Here is a 19,151-nt window from a genome sequence, read left to right as displayed (position 1 = left end):
CTTATTAAAAGCTGAGATTTTCAATATGTTGATTCAAATTTCCTGACACTAACTGCCATGTCTGACGATAAAATCAGCAATATATCACGGTTTCGTTTACCAATTTTTATTGCAATTTTCTTCACATGAAACAAAAAACAGTAAATTCTTTTGGCACTTTCTAAAAAAAGAATGGGATCCATGCCTGCCCCTACTTAATAAACAGGTTTACAAGTTATCCAGGCAATGAGTTGTCAACGGAGCATTGTAAATCTATACATTAACAATTAAAAGCTAAAATAATTAAAGGTATATTAAATGCAAATAAAAAAAAATATAAACAAACAAAAAACGAAAAATATACCGTTAAAGTTTGTTGTATAAACTGTACTCACTACAAGAGGTCAGAGATTTTCTTGGTAGAACCTCACCATAAATTTTCTTAATCAACTTCACATACTATTACAGCAAGACGTAAAAAACAAGGATGGACAAACCAGTATATGACAAGATGCACAACTACATACAAAATCTGGGCTATATTCATGCCAAACTAAATTAAAATACACATGAGCAATCATTCTTGTACACTCTGCTCATGTAAGTAAATAAACAGCACATGCTTACATAGTGTGATACCTTTAATTACCAGTGATATATCTATACCCCACCTGTAAATTCCTATTTGCTACCCTGATTACCTGCGATGCATCTGTACCCTCCTGTAGTTAATTCCAATTTGCTAGCTTTAATTACCAGTGATGTATCTATACCCTCAGGTAGTTAATTCCAATTTGCTACTCTTAATTACCAGTGATGTACCTGTACCCTCCTGTAGTTAATTCCAATTTGCTACAATTAATTACCAGTGATGTACCTGTACCCTCCTGTAGTTAATTCCAATTTGCTACCCTGATTACCAGTGATGTATCTGTACCCTCCTGTAGTTAATTCCAATTTGCTACCCTGATTCTCAGTGATTTATCTGTACCCTCCTGTAATTAATTCCAATTTGCTACTCTTAATTACCAGTGATGTATCTGCACCCTCCTGTAGTTAATTCCAATTTGCTACAATTAATTACCAGTGATGTACCTGTACCCTCCTGTAGTTAATTCCAATTTGCTACCCTGATTACCAGTGATGTATCTGTACCCTCCTGTAGTTAATTCCAATTTGCTACCCTGATTACCAGTGATGTATCTGTACCCTCCTGTAGTTAATTCCAATTTGCTACCCTGATTACCAGTGATGTATCTGTACCCTCCTGTAGTTAATTCCAATTTGCTACCCTGATTCTCAGTGATTTATCTGTACCCTCCTGTAATTAATTCCAATTTGCTACTCTTAATTACCAGTGATGTATCTGCACCCTCCTGTAGTTAATTCCAATTTGCTACAATTAATTACCAGTGATGTACCTGTACCCTCCTGTAGTTAATTCCAATTTGCTACCCTGATTACCAGTGATGTATCTGTACCCTCCTGTAGTTAATTCCAATTTGCTACCCTGATTACCAGTGATGTATCTGTACTCTCCTTATGTTAATAACTAAACTTTGATTGTTTAGCACCAAAGACACCTATTAAATTTCCCAAGACACCTATTAAATTCACTATTGATTCAGAGATTATTAAATGTCATAAAATGTTTTCCTCTTGACATATTTGTTGTTGTTGTTGTTGTTGTAGTGTTTAACGCCATTTTTCAGCACACGATAGGCTATACATGGCGGCCAGTATTAATGGTGGAGGAAGAACCCTGAAAAACCCAGGGAAGAACCACCGACCCACGAGAAGCTACTGGCAGGCTTTCCCACGTACCCACGCTAGCCGAGCCTTGGACTCGAACCCACACAGACAGAGGTGAGATGGCAGTGATCCGTAACGGAGAGCGCTTTAGACCACTCGGCCACTCGGGACATATTTTATTACGCATTATATTTTTAGTGTTGAAATACAAGAGACCAGGTATTTATCACATCTGGCTTAAATTTGTGAATAATCTGAAAAACTTTAGACGTCTTTATCTTGAAAAAAAAATTCTTTTGTTATCCTCACAAATTTTGTAGACTTAAAATATTGGAAAATGGTTCTACCAAAGTCCCTTCATGAAATGTACCTACATTTTCTAATGCAGATATAATAAGTTCTTCTGCAAAATTTACTCATATACATGATGAAATTTTGCTAACTCAAAAACAATCCCTCAGATACCTGACTTTACTAAAATAACTTGTACAAACCATTCTCATGTTTGTGACCTCTGAGAACTCAAAACTACTAAACATGTGGTCTGACAGCATTTTAAGTTTCAAAGTTACCTTATATATATATATATATATATATATATATATATATATATATATATATATATATATATATATATATATATGCTCAGACTTAACTGCTCTATTTAATTTATTAAGAATTCCAAAAATGTAGATCGAATTTAATGACTTACTCCCTGGTTTGGAACCAAATTTTTTACATATAGAAAGGATATTTTGTAAACAAACAAAAATAAACCAACTACAGCAGACTCAATCTTAATTGTCAAAGTGTTAATCATGTTTTTAAGAATGTATAAAACATCTCAATGACCATGACTAATTTAGGATATATTCAATTAATATATCGCTGTATTTCAGTGTTATTACACCCATCAAGTACTATCATTTTGAAATATGCATGAAACATCCAGAACTTGCTCCAACAGCATAGTCCAAATGTGACATGCACTGTGCTAAAGGAAGGTGAAATATGCTGACATGAAGTCTTTTTGTGCAATTTGAATGTATTTAAAAATGTATGCGTTTTAATTCAATTGGCATAATTACACAAATATGCTACTTAACAGGTACAGTTATGTGAATTCCATTAACTGGTTTACTTCCATTGTTTCTGTTGTTATGAAACCCAGTTCTTTTACATGGTTTACCTGGTAGCTCTTGACAAGTTAAATAAGTAGTATAGGCATGAAAGATGGAGTAACATACCGGAATTGTTTTCCTTTTCTTTAACCTGAAGAAGTCAATTTTTGTGGTTGAAACTTTCAAAGGTGTCTAATCTGAACATCCTTCTCTAAAGCAAAGAACAGGCAAGACAGAAGAAACGAAATAAAAAAAGCCATGCACGAAGCAAACACAAACCGAATCAGAGTCATCATCATTCTCCTCTACCCGCATTGGAAGTCCCTCATTCTTCCTTTCCTCATACATGTCCCGCATGTCAATGATTTTATTCTCAAACTTTTCCATGGACCAGATCTGACTGCCACGGCCTTTGCGCCGTACTAAAATGGCTGGTTCACTCACAAATGCTCCTCTCTGTGAAGGAAAACTGACAGCAGTGAGCACATGGTAATCTGGCATAGACTGGAGAAACTGAAAGCAGTAAAATCCTGTAGTGATATGGGTTCAATACATATATTTCCAACATGAATCTCATTAGTCTCCCTTTACAGCACATGGGAACCAAGAAAGGTAACAATCAGTGGTTTAAGAAAATATGTAGTAAAAGTGAATCAATGATCAATGGTCTATACAATTTATCACATGTCTGTGATGGTGGTTACAATTAGAATCAATGATCTATACAACTTATCACATGGTTACAATTAGAATACAACACATCTGAATTGCAAATTAAAGAGTCTCAAACATTTAAATAATTCAATAACCTAGGTTACTTCGACTTTTAGGATCTGCTGGTACACTCAAAATAATAATTTCTCTCTGAAATTCTGAGGTAAAAAACGTGGAATTCGTTTTTTTAGAACTTTATCTAACAGGAAATTTATATATACTCAAATTAGGAAAAGCCAAATTTTGTCACTGTGGATGTAGACGAATTTCAACCAGAAAACAGGCCAAGAAAATTACCAGAAATGCAATTCAAAAGGTACATTCTCACTAATATGTTCTATTTTTCATGCACTTTCAATACTCAAAAGTCTGCATGTTCAATTATACTTTATATCTGGATCTTTCAAACTATTATAAGGCAATTCACTACACAACATTTCCTGGTATATGGCAAAAATAGTTAAACAATGTGACCATGGAAAAACGCAATAGTTAGGAACCATAGAACTCAACCGTGTTATAGACTGAACTGTGTTATATGCAATGAGGTCAGTTAGCTAAAGAAAATAATACATGTACCTTCAAAAATTTGTGTGTGTGTGTGTTTTAGGTAATAAATGTGGGCACTAAAATATGTGGTTCAATGGCACAGTTACCATCTTAAATCGATACATATTAAACGAGAAATACACTTGTAGTGAAAACAGAGATGGCATATGTAATATTTTACTTTATTCAGAGAACCACGCACTGGTTCATATACATGTATATTGTTTATATATATTCTAACGTACAGCATGAATACAGTATCAACACTGTGTACTCAACCGTGAATCTCTTCACATAAAATGAATCTACAGTACAAGTAATTCCATTGAAAATATGCACACAAAGATTTAAAATATTCAATAATTTTGTTGCAGGTCATATAGGTCTGAATTTAGTGAGAGAAAAAAAAGCACAATCATGTAACGGATTATGAAGCACATTTACTTTTTAGTATTTCCCAAGCACAGTAAACGTGTTCCAGTCATGTTGGAAAATAAACAATCCATCCGACTATATTGCTTTTATTTAAGTTTGGTACTGACTTCCTTTGAAGAAATGTTCTTTGTTTTTATTGAAGACTGTAGTCGGATATCTCTGATGATGGGTGCATGTGTTAAACAGCCAACAATGTTGCCAAATAAAAGAATTGCCAGATGGTATATTTTACTGCCAATAAGGAAAACAAATCAATTTGCGACATTGGCGAAGCCCTGCACAATCCCTGAATAAACTTTTTACATGTTATTTTTTTATACTTTTAAGAAAAAGAAACTATTTTTTCGTGTATTATTCATACACGATCTCTTCCCCAAATTGATAATTAACTTTTTTTGTTTTTTCGAACTTTTAAGAAAGATTTTTTTTTTCGAGCATCAAAACATACATGCATATTAAATTTTGGGAGCCACACCATGACTATGTTATATGTATATACAAATTTGTGCTATAATGGAGTGCGCTATAGTGGGGTTACACTGTATTTATATTTGCATTTTTCAAACTATTACAAAGCATTTCGCTATATTACATCTCCTGTTATATGGAATGCATGATCAATTACACTTTGGGTTTGGATTTTTTTTTCAAACTCTTCATAAGGTAATTCACTATATCACAATTCCTGTCATAAGGCAAATATTGTAATTTGCCAAAAAATGCAAGATATGAAGTATTAAGGGCATCAGTGGTAATTTGTCACAATCACACAAAAAAAACCGGAAAACTTACCCTTCTGTTTGGACTCAAATTCGAAGCTGGAATCTGTAGAGTGACATGGAATTCTGTCTTTTTGCCCATCTCCTGTGCCAGAAAATTGGCTTCTCTGACCAAAGAATTGGCTTTTACAACCTCCTCTCGTAGCTTGGCCAAACTCTGCTTAAATAATTTGTCCCTGAAAAAAATATGGTTGACTGATTACATATGCAATGAATGCTATATGGTGCCAAGGCAACTGGAGTAAAGCCTTGTTCAGAGATATTCCACAGTGGTCAGCACAATCTGGCCATTCTGGTGGTGAGCCCAGTGTCCTAACCACTCAACCAAAAGAATATTTTGGTGTCAATAAATGTTGTTGAATGTTAAAACTTTGGGACATCTTTGTTACAAAACAAAAGGCCTGAAGTAAGCCTGAGATGATTTATCATACTGACATTTACCTCAAACCAAATGCCAGGACGGTTGAGCAAGAAATCTGGAAGAGCATGATGCATTTTTGACAGGTTCCTCTATTATTTAGTAGTGACACACATACTCAATGAATGACCAGGATCATTTGTGCTTTGGATTTTTAAACAAAATTCAGTCGCATCGCTGCGATGTCTGCAGTGGACAGTTTTTGGTGATGTCTAGCACTGAGGCATCATGCCGCAAATGTGTAGCATCATGTCCCACCCAGTCACATTATCCTGACACCAGGGCTACCAGTCCTAACACTATCTCTTTATGCTGATCGCCTAGCCAGGCATATGTTAGTACCATTTTCGAACCCGTGACCTCCCACATCTGGGGCAGATACTATAACCACTAGGCCAATGGAGCGGTCCAATCAGGATTATTTGTGCAAACTTGGAAGGCCTGCTGCCATGATGTTTTATAAGAAATATGGTCAAATTCTTCTGATCAGTTTTCAAGAAGTTGTTCAAAAGTTTCTTTTATTTTAAGTAATGGCGGGCAAATATGAGAACAAATTGGCATCATTTCGGTCAACTTCAGCTGACCTCAACAGAAAGTCATCATGATTTTTTTTGTATTCTTACTATTAGTTAAAAATATACGAACAATATTGTGAGAAAATCTTGGAACGTCTTCATGCCAGAATGTTGTCAAATCATCTTCAGCATATTTGTTTTTATATTTTCTATTTCAAGTAATGGCAGTCATATTTTATGGTGTTTCTGAATCACTTGTAAAACAATTTAAAAGGTCAACATGCCAGGATGCTCCAGCAAAATTTTGGTTCATAATCCAATGGCTTCAGAGAAGCTGAAAATCATAAATGTTAATGGATGATGAATGAGGAACAGTCAACGGATACACAGTTGATTGTCATGGAGTCCTACTAACGGATACACAGTTGATTGTCACAGAATCCTACTATAACTTCACACGGACTTACATCCTGGTGAGCTAGTAAAACATTGTGACTATTGGCTGTCTGAATGTAAAATGAATTTAGAGCAATTCGTCATTTCTACTTGTATACAAGTCAACCCCTTGTTCAAACATTAAATGATTTATCTATGATCCTTTTATCAGTCATGGGTAAATGCTGAGAAAAATACTGGTTGTCAATAATAATCATATTAATCGATGTATTATAAGTCGAGGTTTCATCCAATAGTCAGGCTTTAATTCAGTAAGGAACAGTAGTAACATTCTGTGAAAATTTTTCATCATCAATCAGTGATTTCAATGGTGTTTAAAACTGCCATGATTTTGAAAGATTTTTAACAGCTCTTTGGCAGAGAAGTTGATTTTAAAAGATTTTTAATAGTTCTCTGCCTGACATATTGAAGATCATTGTGTAATTCAAATGTTTCTGGAAAAAATCTAAACCTGAAGTATATGTAGAACACTTGCATGTGAATAAGATTCTAACATTTTAAATAACAACTGATTCAATTCAAACATTTAACCCAAACCTGAATAAAAGTATTTATCCTGATGCTTACACTAGCATTTGAAAAATGACCACTATGGCTATAAGTGGATATATAACCTGTAACAATTGGGATATTTTAATTGTCTATATCATTCTAGCTAGTGTCAACACATACAACCAGTAAAAATGGGGTTATTTTAACTGTCCACATCGTTCTAGCTAGTGTCAATGCATATACCCAGTAAAAATGGGGTTATTTTAACTGTCCACATCATTCTAGCTAGTGTCAACACATACAACCAATAAAAATCGGGTTATTTTAATTGTCCACATCATTCTAGCTAGTGTCAATGCATATACCCAATAAAAATGGGTTATTTTAATTGTCCACATCATTCTAGCTAGTGTCAATGCATATACCCAATAAAAATGGGTTATTTTAATTGTCCACATCATTCTAGCTAGTGTCAATGCATATACCCAATAAAAATGGGTTATTTTAATTGTCCACATCATTCTAGCTAGTGTCAATGCATATACCCAATAAAAATGGGTTATTTTAATTGTCCACATCATTCTAGCTAGTGTCAATGCATATACCCAATAAAAATGGGTTATTTTAATTGTCCACATCATTCTAGCTAGTGTCAATGCATATACCCAGTCCAAACTGTTATTTTAATTATGTCTACATTATTCAGTTATTGTCAATACATTGCTATAGAAAAATAGTTGGATGAATAATTGTTACATATCACAATAATGAGATTAAGGAAATTTGATCACCAAAAATTGTAATGGAAGCCTACTTTATGATCAGTACAGGCTTAAAATTTGGGATTGTCTTTGTACCTCTCTTGTGCCCACTGTTGATATTTTTTTTGGATTCCACTCTGTGAGCTAGTTGGGGTAAGACGGTTTATATCAAGAGCTGGAAATGGTCCGGATGGTGTTCCTGGAGACATCAGCTGATTGCGTAACATTTGCATTTGTTGTTCATACATCTGACGCTGTTTCTCTAATGCCTCTGCAAGAAAATGATGATTATTCTTGTAGACAAAAAACACATATTCCTGAGAAAATCTATGGAGGTGGCCATTTTATGTACATATGTACCCCTGCAATGATCAAAATAGGAAAATTTGCTAAAATTTGTGAGAAATGGTCAATCTGAGTCGGGAAAATATCCCTAGGTATGCTGAAGGTGCAAAAATGGCAAAGGATGCCAAAAAATAAACAAATTCTAAATTACACCTTTGAATAACAATGACCGATTCATTTACTGGCCAACTGGTATCCAATGGTAAATTCAATGACCAATTTATTTACTGACCAGCTATTATGGTTAATTCAATGACTGATTCATTTACTAACTAAATGGTATCCAATGGTGAATGACAGTCACATTAACTGACCAAGTGGTATCCAATAGTAAATTCAATGATTGATTCATTTACTGACTGATTGGTATTGAATGTTGAACTCAATGACAGATTAATTTAATGACTGACTGATATCCAATGTTAAATTCAATGACTGATTCATTTACTGACTGACTGATATCCAATTTTGACTTCAATGACTGATTCATTCACTGATCAATGACTGATTCATTTACTGACTGACTGATATCCAATGTTGAATTCAATGACTGATTCATTTACTGACTGATATCCAATGTCACATTAACACATAAAAGATCATATATAAATGCAAAGGCAAAATGGAATAGAGCATCTTCAAGACAAACCATAGCCTGGACAGCTCTCTTCTGGTCAGAAAACCAGCTCCCTTTAAAGTAATAAACACTAGATCACTTCTGTTAAAAAGTTAGCTCCCTTCTGGTTAAAAACCAGATCCCTTCTAGTAAAAAACCCCAGCTCCCTTCTCGTCAAGAGCCCTGCATGCAGACCTGTTTATCCTGAAAAATGTGCATCAGTACCTTCCCAAATTTTAACCAGTACATTTAGCATCCTTGTCCATTTTATGCCATACAAACATAGCTGGTACTCAATCAACCAGTCAATTTAGCATCCTTGTCCATTTTATGCCATACAAACATAGCTGGTACTCAATCAACCAGTAAATTTAACCACTTAGCTTGTCCATTATTTACTAGGATGACACAGACATCTAATATTCTATCAACAGCCAGCATAAAACATCTGGTATTCAATCAACAGTGCAAAGATACTAACACAACATGCATGGTGTTATTTATAGCATAACTGATCCTCTCTGATCAGCTGACACCTCTTTCTACTACTGCTATTCATATATCAAGCATCTCAAACAAAGTAACAGAACAGTGAAAACCAAAAAGTTTCGTAAAATTCAACAAGACAATTTATTTCCTAAAACTACAAAGTGAGGATTCAAAAAGAAATAACTTACAGTATTGCAAATCAAATACCAAATTAACCTAGAATTTCTTAAACTAGATGTAATGGTTAAAGTTCTGATTAAACATATAACAGTCATCCAAAATAAATATAATTCTGCAAATGTAAATATGCTTGAGATGGCATAGTGATAATCCAACACTATTTTGCTGAATCACAATAAAAATATCCAAGAATATACCCTTGTTTGAATTTCACTATATAACCACGTCTCAATTTCCAAGGATATTGTTTCTGATGAGCACTAGGCATTTCCAGTGAATAAATAAATTCAGGCCAAATGAAAAACTCGACACAACAAAGACTGACTTCTGATCCAGGAATAAGTTTCTAATGAACAAGATTTTATACTCCTCTATCTGACATAGGTCACACTTAGCATTAAAAAAAAAAAAACCAAAGATAAAAATTTTGTTATAATTAGAAAGTCTGTTATTAAAAATATAATAAAGAACGTGGTAAATAAAATGTCCTTGACTCATTTTAAGATACTAATCCTAATATGTATCCTTCAGTCAGAAAAAAGTAAACAATATTGTTCACAATACTGTTATTGATTTTGGACATGGTCAGCTATAAAATTTTACATTAACCGTAACATATCATGAAATAAAAATTTGTTTTTAAAAAACTTACATACAAACAAACTAAATATATATAACAATTAGCTGAACCAAAGTCACTATATTACATCCATATATTTGTCTTTTTTAAAACCATTTTGCTTCCAGAGTGTTTTATTTTATCTGACAATAGTTCAACTCTACACCAAATTCACAGCATTTAAAATTAGTGGTCTTGTTCATAATCATAAAACTAATTGAAGTGAATGCAGTACAGCATTCCCAAGCACTTTAGTGATAGAGCTTTAGATCCTAATGAAAGAGAAACAAATCTGACATGCTGCATTTCTTTTTGCAGAAAATACTCTGCCTTCAAAATTGATTCCATCTCTTATTTCTGTAAACAATTCCATAATACCTTATTTATGTAAACTATTCCATAAAACTATGGTGAAATCATAGACATAAACAGCTCTCTGTTTGTTAAACTCTAAGCCACTACCTGAATTCAAATAATGACTGGTTGATATGATGATAAAGTCACAAATGTGGAAAACATGTCCCACTATTTAAGGACAAAGGAGGACCAAAAAATATCCATTTTTTGGGCCATGCTACCCATTTTTACCTCAAGCAAAATAAGAAAAATAGCCACTCATATGTGCTGACTGATCTGCAATTATGAAGTTGACTGGCAGGTCAGGGTCTACTATGTTCTTATTTCAAAGCAACAGTGAGGACTATAATCTATCATCATGTCATGGACTCCAAGGTCAGGGTCACCCATGTTTGTTCTATTTCTGATCTGAAGCCAACAGTGTCAGCTCTTGTCTACCACAACTCAATGGATCACTAGATTTAGCAGACACATGTCCATCTTTCAAAGTGCACTCGAGTTATCAGAAACCAATCCACAAGCCTGTTTTCTTGTTCCTGAATATCAATTTTCCAAGCAATTTTGAAAAATTAATAGCCAATCACCCTAGAAATGCCCATTTCTGACACGGATCCAGCAGGTAAATTGCCTGTCAATCACACTATTTTCAAGATAAATATTTTGCTTTTGTTTGTGTAGAGAGGGTTTTCTTGACAAGTCTTTGTTTGTTCTGTAAAACTGAATTGATTTCAACTAAACATGACACATTAGATACAACATTCCATTATTGACTAAAAGAATTGTTACAGTAATATGTTTAAACATGAATTTGTGTTTTTAATTTTTAAATCAATTGGCAGTCACATTTAGTTGGCATAACTAAAACAAAGTTTGATTATGGAAAATCTAAGTGGTTTTCTATTGGTGCTCATTTATATATAAAATATGGGCTACTCATTTATATATAAAATATGGGACACTCATTTATATATAAAATATGGGCCACTCATTCATATATAAAATATGGGCTACTCATTCATATATAAAATATGGGCTACTCATTTATATATAAAATATGGGCTACTCATTTATATATAAAAATATGGGCTACTCATTTATATATAAAATATGGGCTACTCATTTATATATAAAATATGGGCTACTCATTTATATATAAAATATGGGCTACTCATTTATATATAAAAATATGGGCTACTCATTTATATATAAAATATGGGCCACTCATTCATATATAAAATATGGGCTACTCATTTATATATAAAATATGGGCTACTCATTTATATATAAAAATATGGGCTACTCATTTATATATAAAATATGGGCTACTCATTTATATATAAAATATGGGCTACTCATTTATATATAAAAATATGGGCTACTCATTTATATACAAAATATGGGCTACTCATTTATATATAAAATATGGGCTACTCATTTATATATAAAATATGGGCCACTCATTTATATATAAAATATGGGCTACTCATTTATATATAAAAATATGGGCTACTCATTTATATATAAAATATGGGCTACTCATTTATATATAAAATATGGGCTACTCATTTATATATAAAATATGGGCTACTCATTTATATATAAAATATGGGCTACTCATTTATATATAAAATATGGGCCACTCATTTATATATAAAATATGGGCCACTCATTTATATATAAAATATGGGCTACTCATTTATATATAAAATATGGGCCACTCATTTTGCTTCGAATGCTAACTTTCTCAGTTTTTAACTGAAAGGATTCTTTTAACTTGAACAAAAGGTTCTGTAAAAAAGGCTCTGTCTCCCTCCCCTCCTTCTGATATGCAAATGTATTACATTCAATTATGGCACAAGTTGACCTAATTTAGGACAATAACAATGTTTATATTAAAAACAGGACACAGTTTTATTCACAACGTTGAATGCAAAGTCCAGTTATTCTATCTATTGATCTGACCCATGTTTTATTTTCTTTTTCCTTAACAACTCCATCAATTTATACTGAGGTTGTAGCAATCACCCCAGTAAATGTGATCGCAAAAGGGGGTCAATACCACATACTGATTAGTACCATATATGCTCATATACAGAAGTTGGATCCAAGTGTAAACTGCATAGATCCAAATCTGCTGCTGCAGATAATGCACATCTGGTTCTATGCAGTTTCTTTGGAGTAATCAGTAGAGCAAAACACATAGACCCTGATCTGCTGGAACATTAAGCAATAGCAGTTCAGGGTCTATGTTATTTGCAGCTGATCTGCCTTATAAGCAGGTATCTACGGTACTGATGGGCAACATAATTTCCATAAGCAGGTAGCTACAGTACTGATGGGCAACTGAATTCCCATAAGCAGGGTGATTTCATCCAAGTCTAAAGCTAATAATTTACATGTCTGTTTAAGCTAACAATTTACATGTCCCTTTAAACTAACAACTGACATGTCCCTTGAAGCTAGCAATTGGCATGTCCCATTATGAAACTGTTTTTGTTTAACAAACATAATATTTTCAAGCAAAGAATGAATCAACTGGAGCACATTAAGTCCATTTCAAGATTATTCTTCAATCAGAAAAAAAACTTTTTTGTAAGAATTCCTGTTCAATGCCACCAAATTAGCTCTGCAGTATAGAGTCTGGAGTCTGATACTGATTAGAAAGTTCCCTGAGGATATAATGATCATGATAATAAATGAAAACTTCTAAAAACACACAAAAAGCAATACACAATTATCTCATTTATTCTTGTAAATTCTGTCACTGTCAGTTGCAGAAATCAATTAAATTACCAAACTGGAGGTAAGACACTGGAGAAAGAATAAACTGAAATAAAGTGGGAAGTAAAAATTCTGTACAACTTCTATACTTTACTGGTATATCTGAGATGCTGTACAGTTTCAATACATTTACTGGCATATCTGAGGTTCTGTACAACTTCAATGCTTCATTGGTATATCAGGAATTCTGCTGTACAACTTCAATACCTTTACTGGTTTATCTGAAAATCTTTCAAGTGAACTTTGTAAGGTATAAATTTCTTTTTCTAAAAGAATATCAACACATGAAAGGTTATACTGTGATGCAGCAAATGGAGGAAAGTACCATGCTGACATGACAGTAGAACTGGCCTGGAGTTGGGCAGCATTCAAACTGCACCCTTGCTAGGCACTAAGCCACCACGACTCACTTGCACATAAATACCTCAAAGTGAGTTTTTTTCTTCAAAGTGGTCTTTTTTCATCAAAGTGAGTTTTGTTTTCTTCAAACAGCATTTTGAAAAAAATACCTCTGAAGACAGTATTTCTAGGGGGCCCTAATTGGCAGAGTGGTCTAAGGCACTCACTGTTATGGACCACTGCCATCTCACCTCTGCATGGGTTCGATTCTTGGGCTCAGCCAATGTGGGTATGTGGGAAAGCTTGCTAATAGCTTCCCATGGGTCGGTGGCTTTTTCCAGGGTTTTCCACGATTCTTCCTCCACCAATTATACTCGCTGCCATGTAAAGCATATAGTGTGTTGAAAAATGGCATTAAACCCTATAACAACAACAACAGCATTTCTCAGTTTAGTTTGATGAATTATAAAAGTTAGTTTATTGAAATAAAGATCAGTTATTTCAAAGGAACAAAAACTGATCTTAATTTCCATTGGCCAATAATGTCCATCTATTTGATTTTACATGCATGAAAATAAAGTTCTATAAATGAATACAGGATGAAACTATTAACTTAACTCTTCTGTCTTGTTGTCATTGTTTCTTTATTGCTAAGCATTTAAAAATAAAAACTGCCACATACAATCCAGAATTTGATTTTTCTTTTAGACAATGAAAGCATAAAATAAGATGTCAGTCATGCCATTGATCAAAGCACCACTGAAAAACTTTGACCTAAAATCTAAACACGCTTCAGTCAGTCGGTCGGTTGGGGGGCTTGAAAACAATTAGAAAGATCGAATACTCAAGAAATGAACTTAGTTGGAATTTGTTTTTATTAAAAGAAAATTCTATTCACGTCAAGAACAATTTATGAATCATGCGATAAAACAAAATAAGGAAGCAAGCTACTGTCAATGATGGCCCCATCATCCATTATCTATAGCCAAGTCTGAGACATAAAAAATTCATTACCACTGCAAAGAATGCAAGTAGACAAGTTGATTGCTTATGATTTATTAATGCCTCTCTTAAACTGTCATGCTGTATTAAGAAGCTTATACTTTTTCATCTAAAGCTTGAAGTGGGTTGGGTTTTTATGGCACATTAACACTTTGAAGGTTATATTATACCAAGCACACTGAGTCAAGTACCTTGCTGAATGACACACTTTAGCAGCATAAATGGTGACTGAAGTTGTTCACTTGAGAAGCAACATTACTGTGCTGGGGCTTATTTCTACATTAAATTGGGGGGGGAATGTGTTGATGTTGTTGTTGTTGTTCTAGGGTTTAACGCCATTTTTCAGCACAAGATAGGCTATACATGGTGGCCAGTATAACTGGTGGAGGAAGAACACTGGAAAACCAAGGGAAGAACCACCGACCCATGAAAATCTACTGGCAGGCTTTCCCACGTACCCACGCTAGCCGAGCCTTGGACTTGAACCCACGCAGACAGAGGTGAGATGGCAGTGATCTGGAATGGTGAGCGCTTTAGACCACTCGGCCACTCGGGGCCCTGGGAATGTGTTGAGACATATTCTCTACTGCATAGAATGAACAAATATCATAGTGTTTAAGCAAACCCTCTACTTTAAATTTTAATTTAAATTAGGAAGGAAACATAACTGTGTTCAAGCATACACTTCGAATTGGAAAGAAACATCAGTGTATATGCATATCCTCTACTTTAAATTGGGAAGGAACACCACTGCATTTAAGCATATCCTCTACTTTAAATTGGGAAGGAACACCACTGCATTTAAGCATATCCTCTACTTTAAATTGGGAAGGAACACCACTGCATTTAAGCATATCCTCTACTTTAGCTCATTAACCCCTGGTGCCATGTTTACGTGGCAGGAGGTGTAGCCTACCGCCAAGCTTTGTAGTGTAAAGGTAATGTATGATACACTAAAGTAGGTGGTATTATAGAAAGATAGACAGATGTAGCTCTATAATGATACCAAATAATCCAGATGTTTAAATTGCACTACAACATACAGAGGGAAAAACCTAATTTTTTTGACCCGTTTTTTTTTTTTTTTCATCCAAAATCTGCACGTGGTTGGAATCTGATTTTTTGTCAGGATTTTAGACTTTTGGGCCTTATATCTAAGGCAGACCAGTCTAAACTGAACACAGACAGATGACCCTTTCCAAAATGAAGGATAAGGGGAACATTTGGAATAAAGAGTGGCCTTGATATGAAAATGATGGATCTGTTAAGCAAAAAAACAAAAACAAAATCAAACATCCAACTTTTACAATTCTGCTCATGCGCAACCAATGGAAAATGATGTTTCTAACACAACTAGGCATTAGACTAATGGAAGTCAACGTATTAGGATGTATTCAGAAATAGCTTTCAAAATGTGTTTCCTACTCGAAATTTAGGTGAAAATGACAAAAACCTCCAGGGTTAATGAGTTAAACTGAGAAGAAATACTGCTTTGTTTAAGCATATCCTCCACTTCAAATTGGGAAGAAACATCACTGAGTTTGGGCATAATGGGAATGTTACCTACTTTAAATTGGGAACAAGGTATATCCCATTTTTTCATGGCAATGACATAATTTGAGGAAATGTGATATAAACAATGGTTGCTTGGCATCCTGATGCATTGTACAAGAACTGCTAAAGTCCCTCCACTGATCAAGTTCCTCAAACTGGCACCAAAACTTAAATGCTGGTTTTGTTGTTACAAAAATCTTGTAATAATATTCTCAGTGGTATAATAGCATACTCAAATTTAACATTGTTCCTCTACAATGAGGAAATATGGTGAGTAAAATGAATGTATCACAAGCCTTCATTTTTTTAAAGCCAGTTTTACATTGATGTATAGTCAAGATTCAGAAGAAGTTAAGGCCATCAAGCAAACAATTGTACAGCAAAGTGCAATCATGATTCCCTCAATTTAATAAAGGTAGAATGGATGATAATTTTAAGAGATCAATAATAATTCTTCAAGAAAAAGGACTTCTTTGTTCAAAATTAGAAGATAATAGTATCAGAATCTCTAGACCATTGTCTCATCACTTTCAAAAGTGAACAGGACCCACAAATCACTGCACAGAATGAAATCTACACAGCTGGTTGTTGTTGTTGTTGTTGTGGGGTTTAACGCCATTTTTCAGCACACGATAGGCTATGTATGGCGGCCAGTATTAATGGTGGAGGAAGAACCCGGGAAAATCCCGGGAAGAACCACCGACCCACGAGAAGCTACTGGCAAGCTTTCTCACATACCCACATTGATCGAATCCGAGACTCGAACCCACGTAGACAGAGGTGAGATGGCAGTGATCCTTAACAGAAAGCGCTTTAGACCACTCGGCCACTCGGGGCCCATCTACACAGATGGAAAAGGAATCATGCTCTCATACCTTATTAGGTTCTATATATTCAAAATTTAATGGCAGTGTTTTCTACGGCTGCGATGGGCTTTGCTTCCACTGGGGAGACTCCAAATTTCATGGAATGCTTAACTGAATGAATTTTATGATGTGATATTTTTAAAAAAGATAGCATTAAAAACAAAAAAATAGCACCAAAGACTTCATATTATACTATATCTGACTGGGCAAAGTATAATATTATATTTGCTAAAACTGCATCATCTTTTATGAGTACAGTTCAACAGCAAGCAACATAGACTCTAATATGCCAATGTTTTATGTGGAAACAGATCAGGGTCTATGCTGCTTGTTCTAATGATTACTCCTTCAAAATCTGCATAGAACAAGATCTGCCTGCATATTACATGATGGCAGATCTGGGTCTGTGAAGTTTACTGTTAGACTCGACTTGTAATAGAATACATACATTAAAGAAACCAGCCATTGTCCTACTTTAGAAGGCATATTCAAACTGTCATATACACAGTACTGTAACAAACTACCATCAAACCATCACATACACAGTACTGTAACAAAGTACCATCTAACTGTCACATACACAGTAATGTAACAAAGTACCATCTAACTGTCACATACACAGTACTGTAACAAAGTACCATCTGACACATGCACATTACAGTAACAAAGTACCAACTGTCACATGCACATTACAGTAACAAAGTACCATCTGTCACATACAAAATACTGTAACAAAGTACCATCTGTCACATACATAGTACTGTCACAAAGTACCATCTGTCATATACACAGTACTGTAACAAAGTACCATCTGTCACATACACAGTACTATAACAAAGTACCATCTGTCACATACACTGTGAGTACTGTAACAAAGTACCATCAAACTCTGTCACACACCCAGTACTGTAACAAAGTACCATATCTGCAGAACCCAAATAAATATAAAAAAGATTTAGAACTGATGATACATGATTTGCTGTGCTCTGTCAAACCTTTACTCACTGCCAAACAATGTATTATTAAATTATAATTAGTACACTCTGTACATAAATACAAAATACCTACAGTAAGTGTAATTAAACACACTATACTTATAATGAGTGTAATTTAACACCAGATACCTTCAATGAGGAGTGTAATTAAACACCAAATACTAATAATTAGTGTAAATACCAAATACCTATAATGAGGAGTGTAATTACCCACCAAATATATATAATGAGAAGTGTAATTAAACACCAAATACTTATAATGATGAGTGTAATTAAACACCAAACGCCTATAATGAGGTGTGTAATTAAATACCAAATACTTATAATAAGTATAATTAAATACCAAATATCTATAATGAGTGTAAATAAATACCAAATATGTATAATTAGGATTGTAATTAAATATCAAATACCTATAATGAGGAGTGTAATTACACACCAAATATATATGAGAAGTGTAATTAAACACCAAATACTTATAATGATGAGTGTAATTAAACACCAAATACCTATAATGAGGAGTGTAATTACACACCAAATATATATGAGAAGTGTAATTAAACACCAAATACCTATAATGAGGAGTGTAATTACACACCAAATATATATGAGAAGTGTAATTAAACACCAAATACTTATAATGAGTATAATTAAATACCAAATATGTATAATTAGGATTGTAATTAAACATCAAATACCTATAATGAAGAGTGTAGTCAAATCCCAAATACCTATAATGAGTGGTGTAATACCAAATACCTATAATGAATGATCCAGCTGAGTGTAGACACTCTATGATATAAAACACTGGGGAAAGTACCTAAGGATGAGTCCACATAATGTCTCAATTGAAAATTAGATCATATTCTGATAATTTGGATGCTTTCAGGTATTAGTTGAGCAGAATGGTAGACGCTTTTATATGTATTCATAAACTCGTTATTATTTTTTGGGAAAGTCTGCTTTAATGCATGCCAATATGGGTTGTTGTACTCAAAACATAATAATCTCGAGGCAGCATGTCTCATTCTGATGTT

The 19,151-nt window shown here is 34.0% G+C and overlaps 1 protein-coding gene across 1 annotated transcript in view; it reads right to left on the bottom strand.

Moving 5' to 3' along the window:
- The window catches only part of LOC149787234 (kinesin-like protein KIF13A), a 398,962-nt gene that overhangs the window by 87,732 nt on the left and 292,079 nt on the right, over positions 1–19,151 (bottom strand). Inside the window, exons 17-19 of the mRNA XM_089977741.1 lie at positions 8,068–8,242; positions 5,343–5,505; positions 3,132–3,308 (exon numbers count right to left, since the gene is read on the bottom strand). Coding sequence (XP_089833867.1) covers positions 3,132–3,308; positions 5,343–5,505; positions 8,068–8,242 — 515 coding nt within the window. The remainder of the gene's footprint in view (positions 1–3,131; positions 3,309–5,342; positions 5,506–8,067; positions 8,243–19,151) is intronic.

The sequence above is a fragment of the Sinohyriopsis cumingii genome, chromosome 12 (genome assembly GCF_028554795.1).
Source record: "Sinohyriopsis cumingii isolate HCF-2022 chromosome 12, ASM2855479v2, whole genome shotgun sequence".
Classification (NCBI taxonomy): domain Eukaryota; kingdom Metazoa; phylum Mollusca; class Bivalvia; order Unionida; family Unionidae; genus Sinohyriopsis; species Sinohyriopsis cumingii.
Note: the sequence above shows the minus strand (reverse complement) of the source record. Positions and strands in the feature narration are given on the sequence as shown.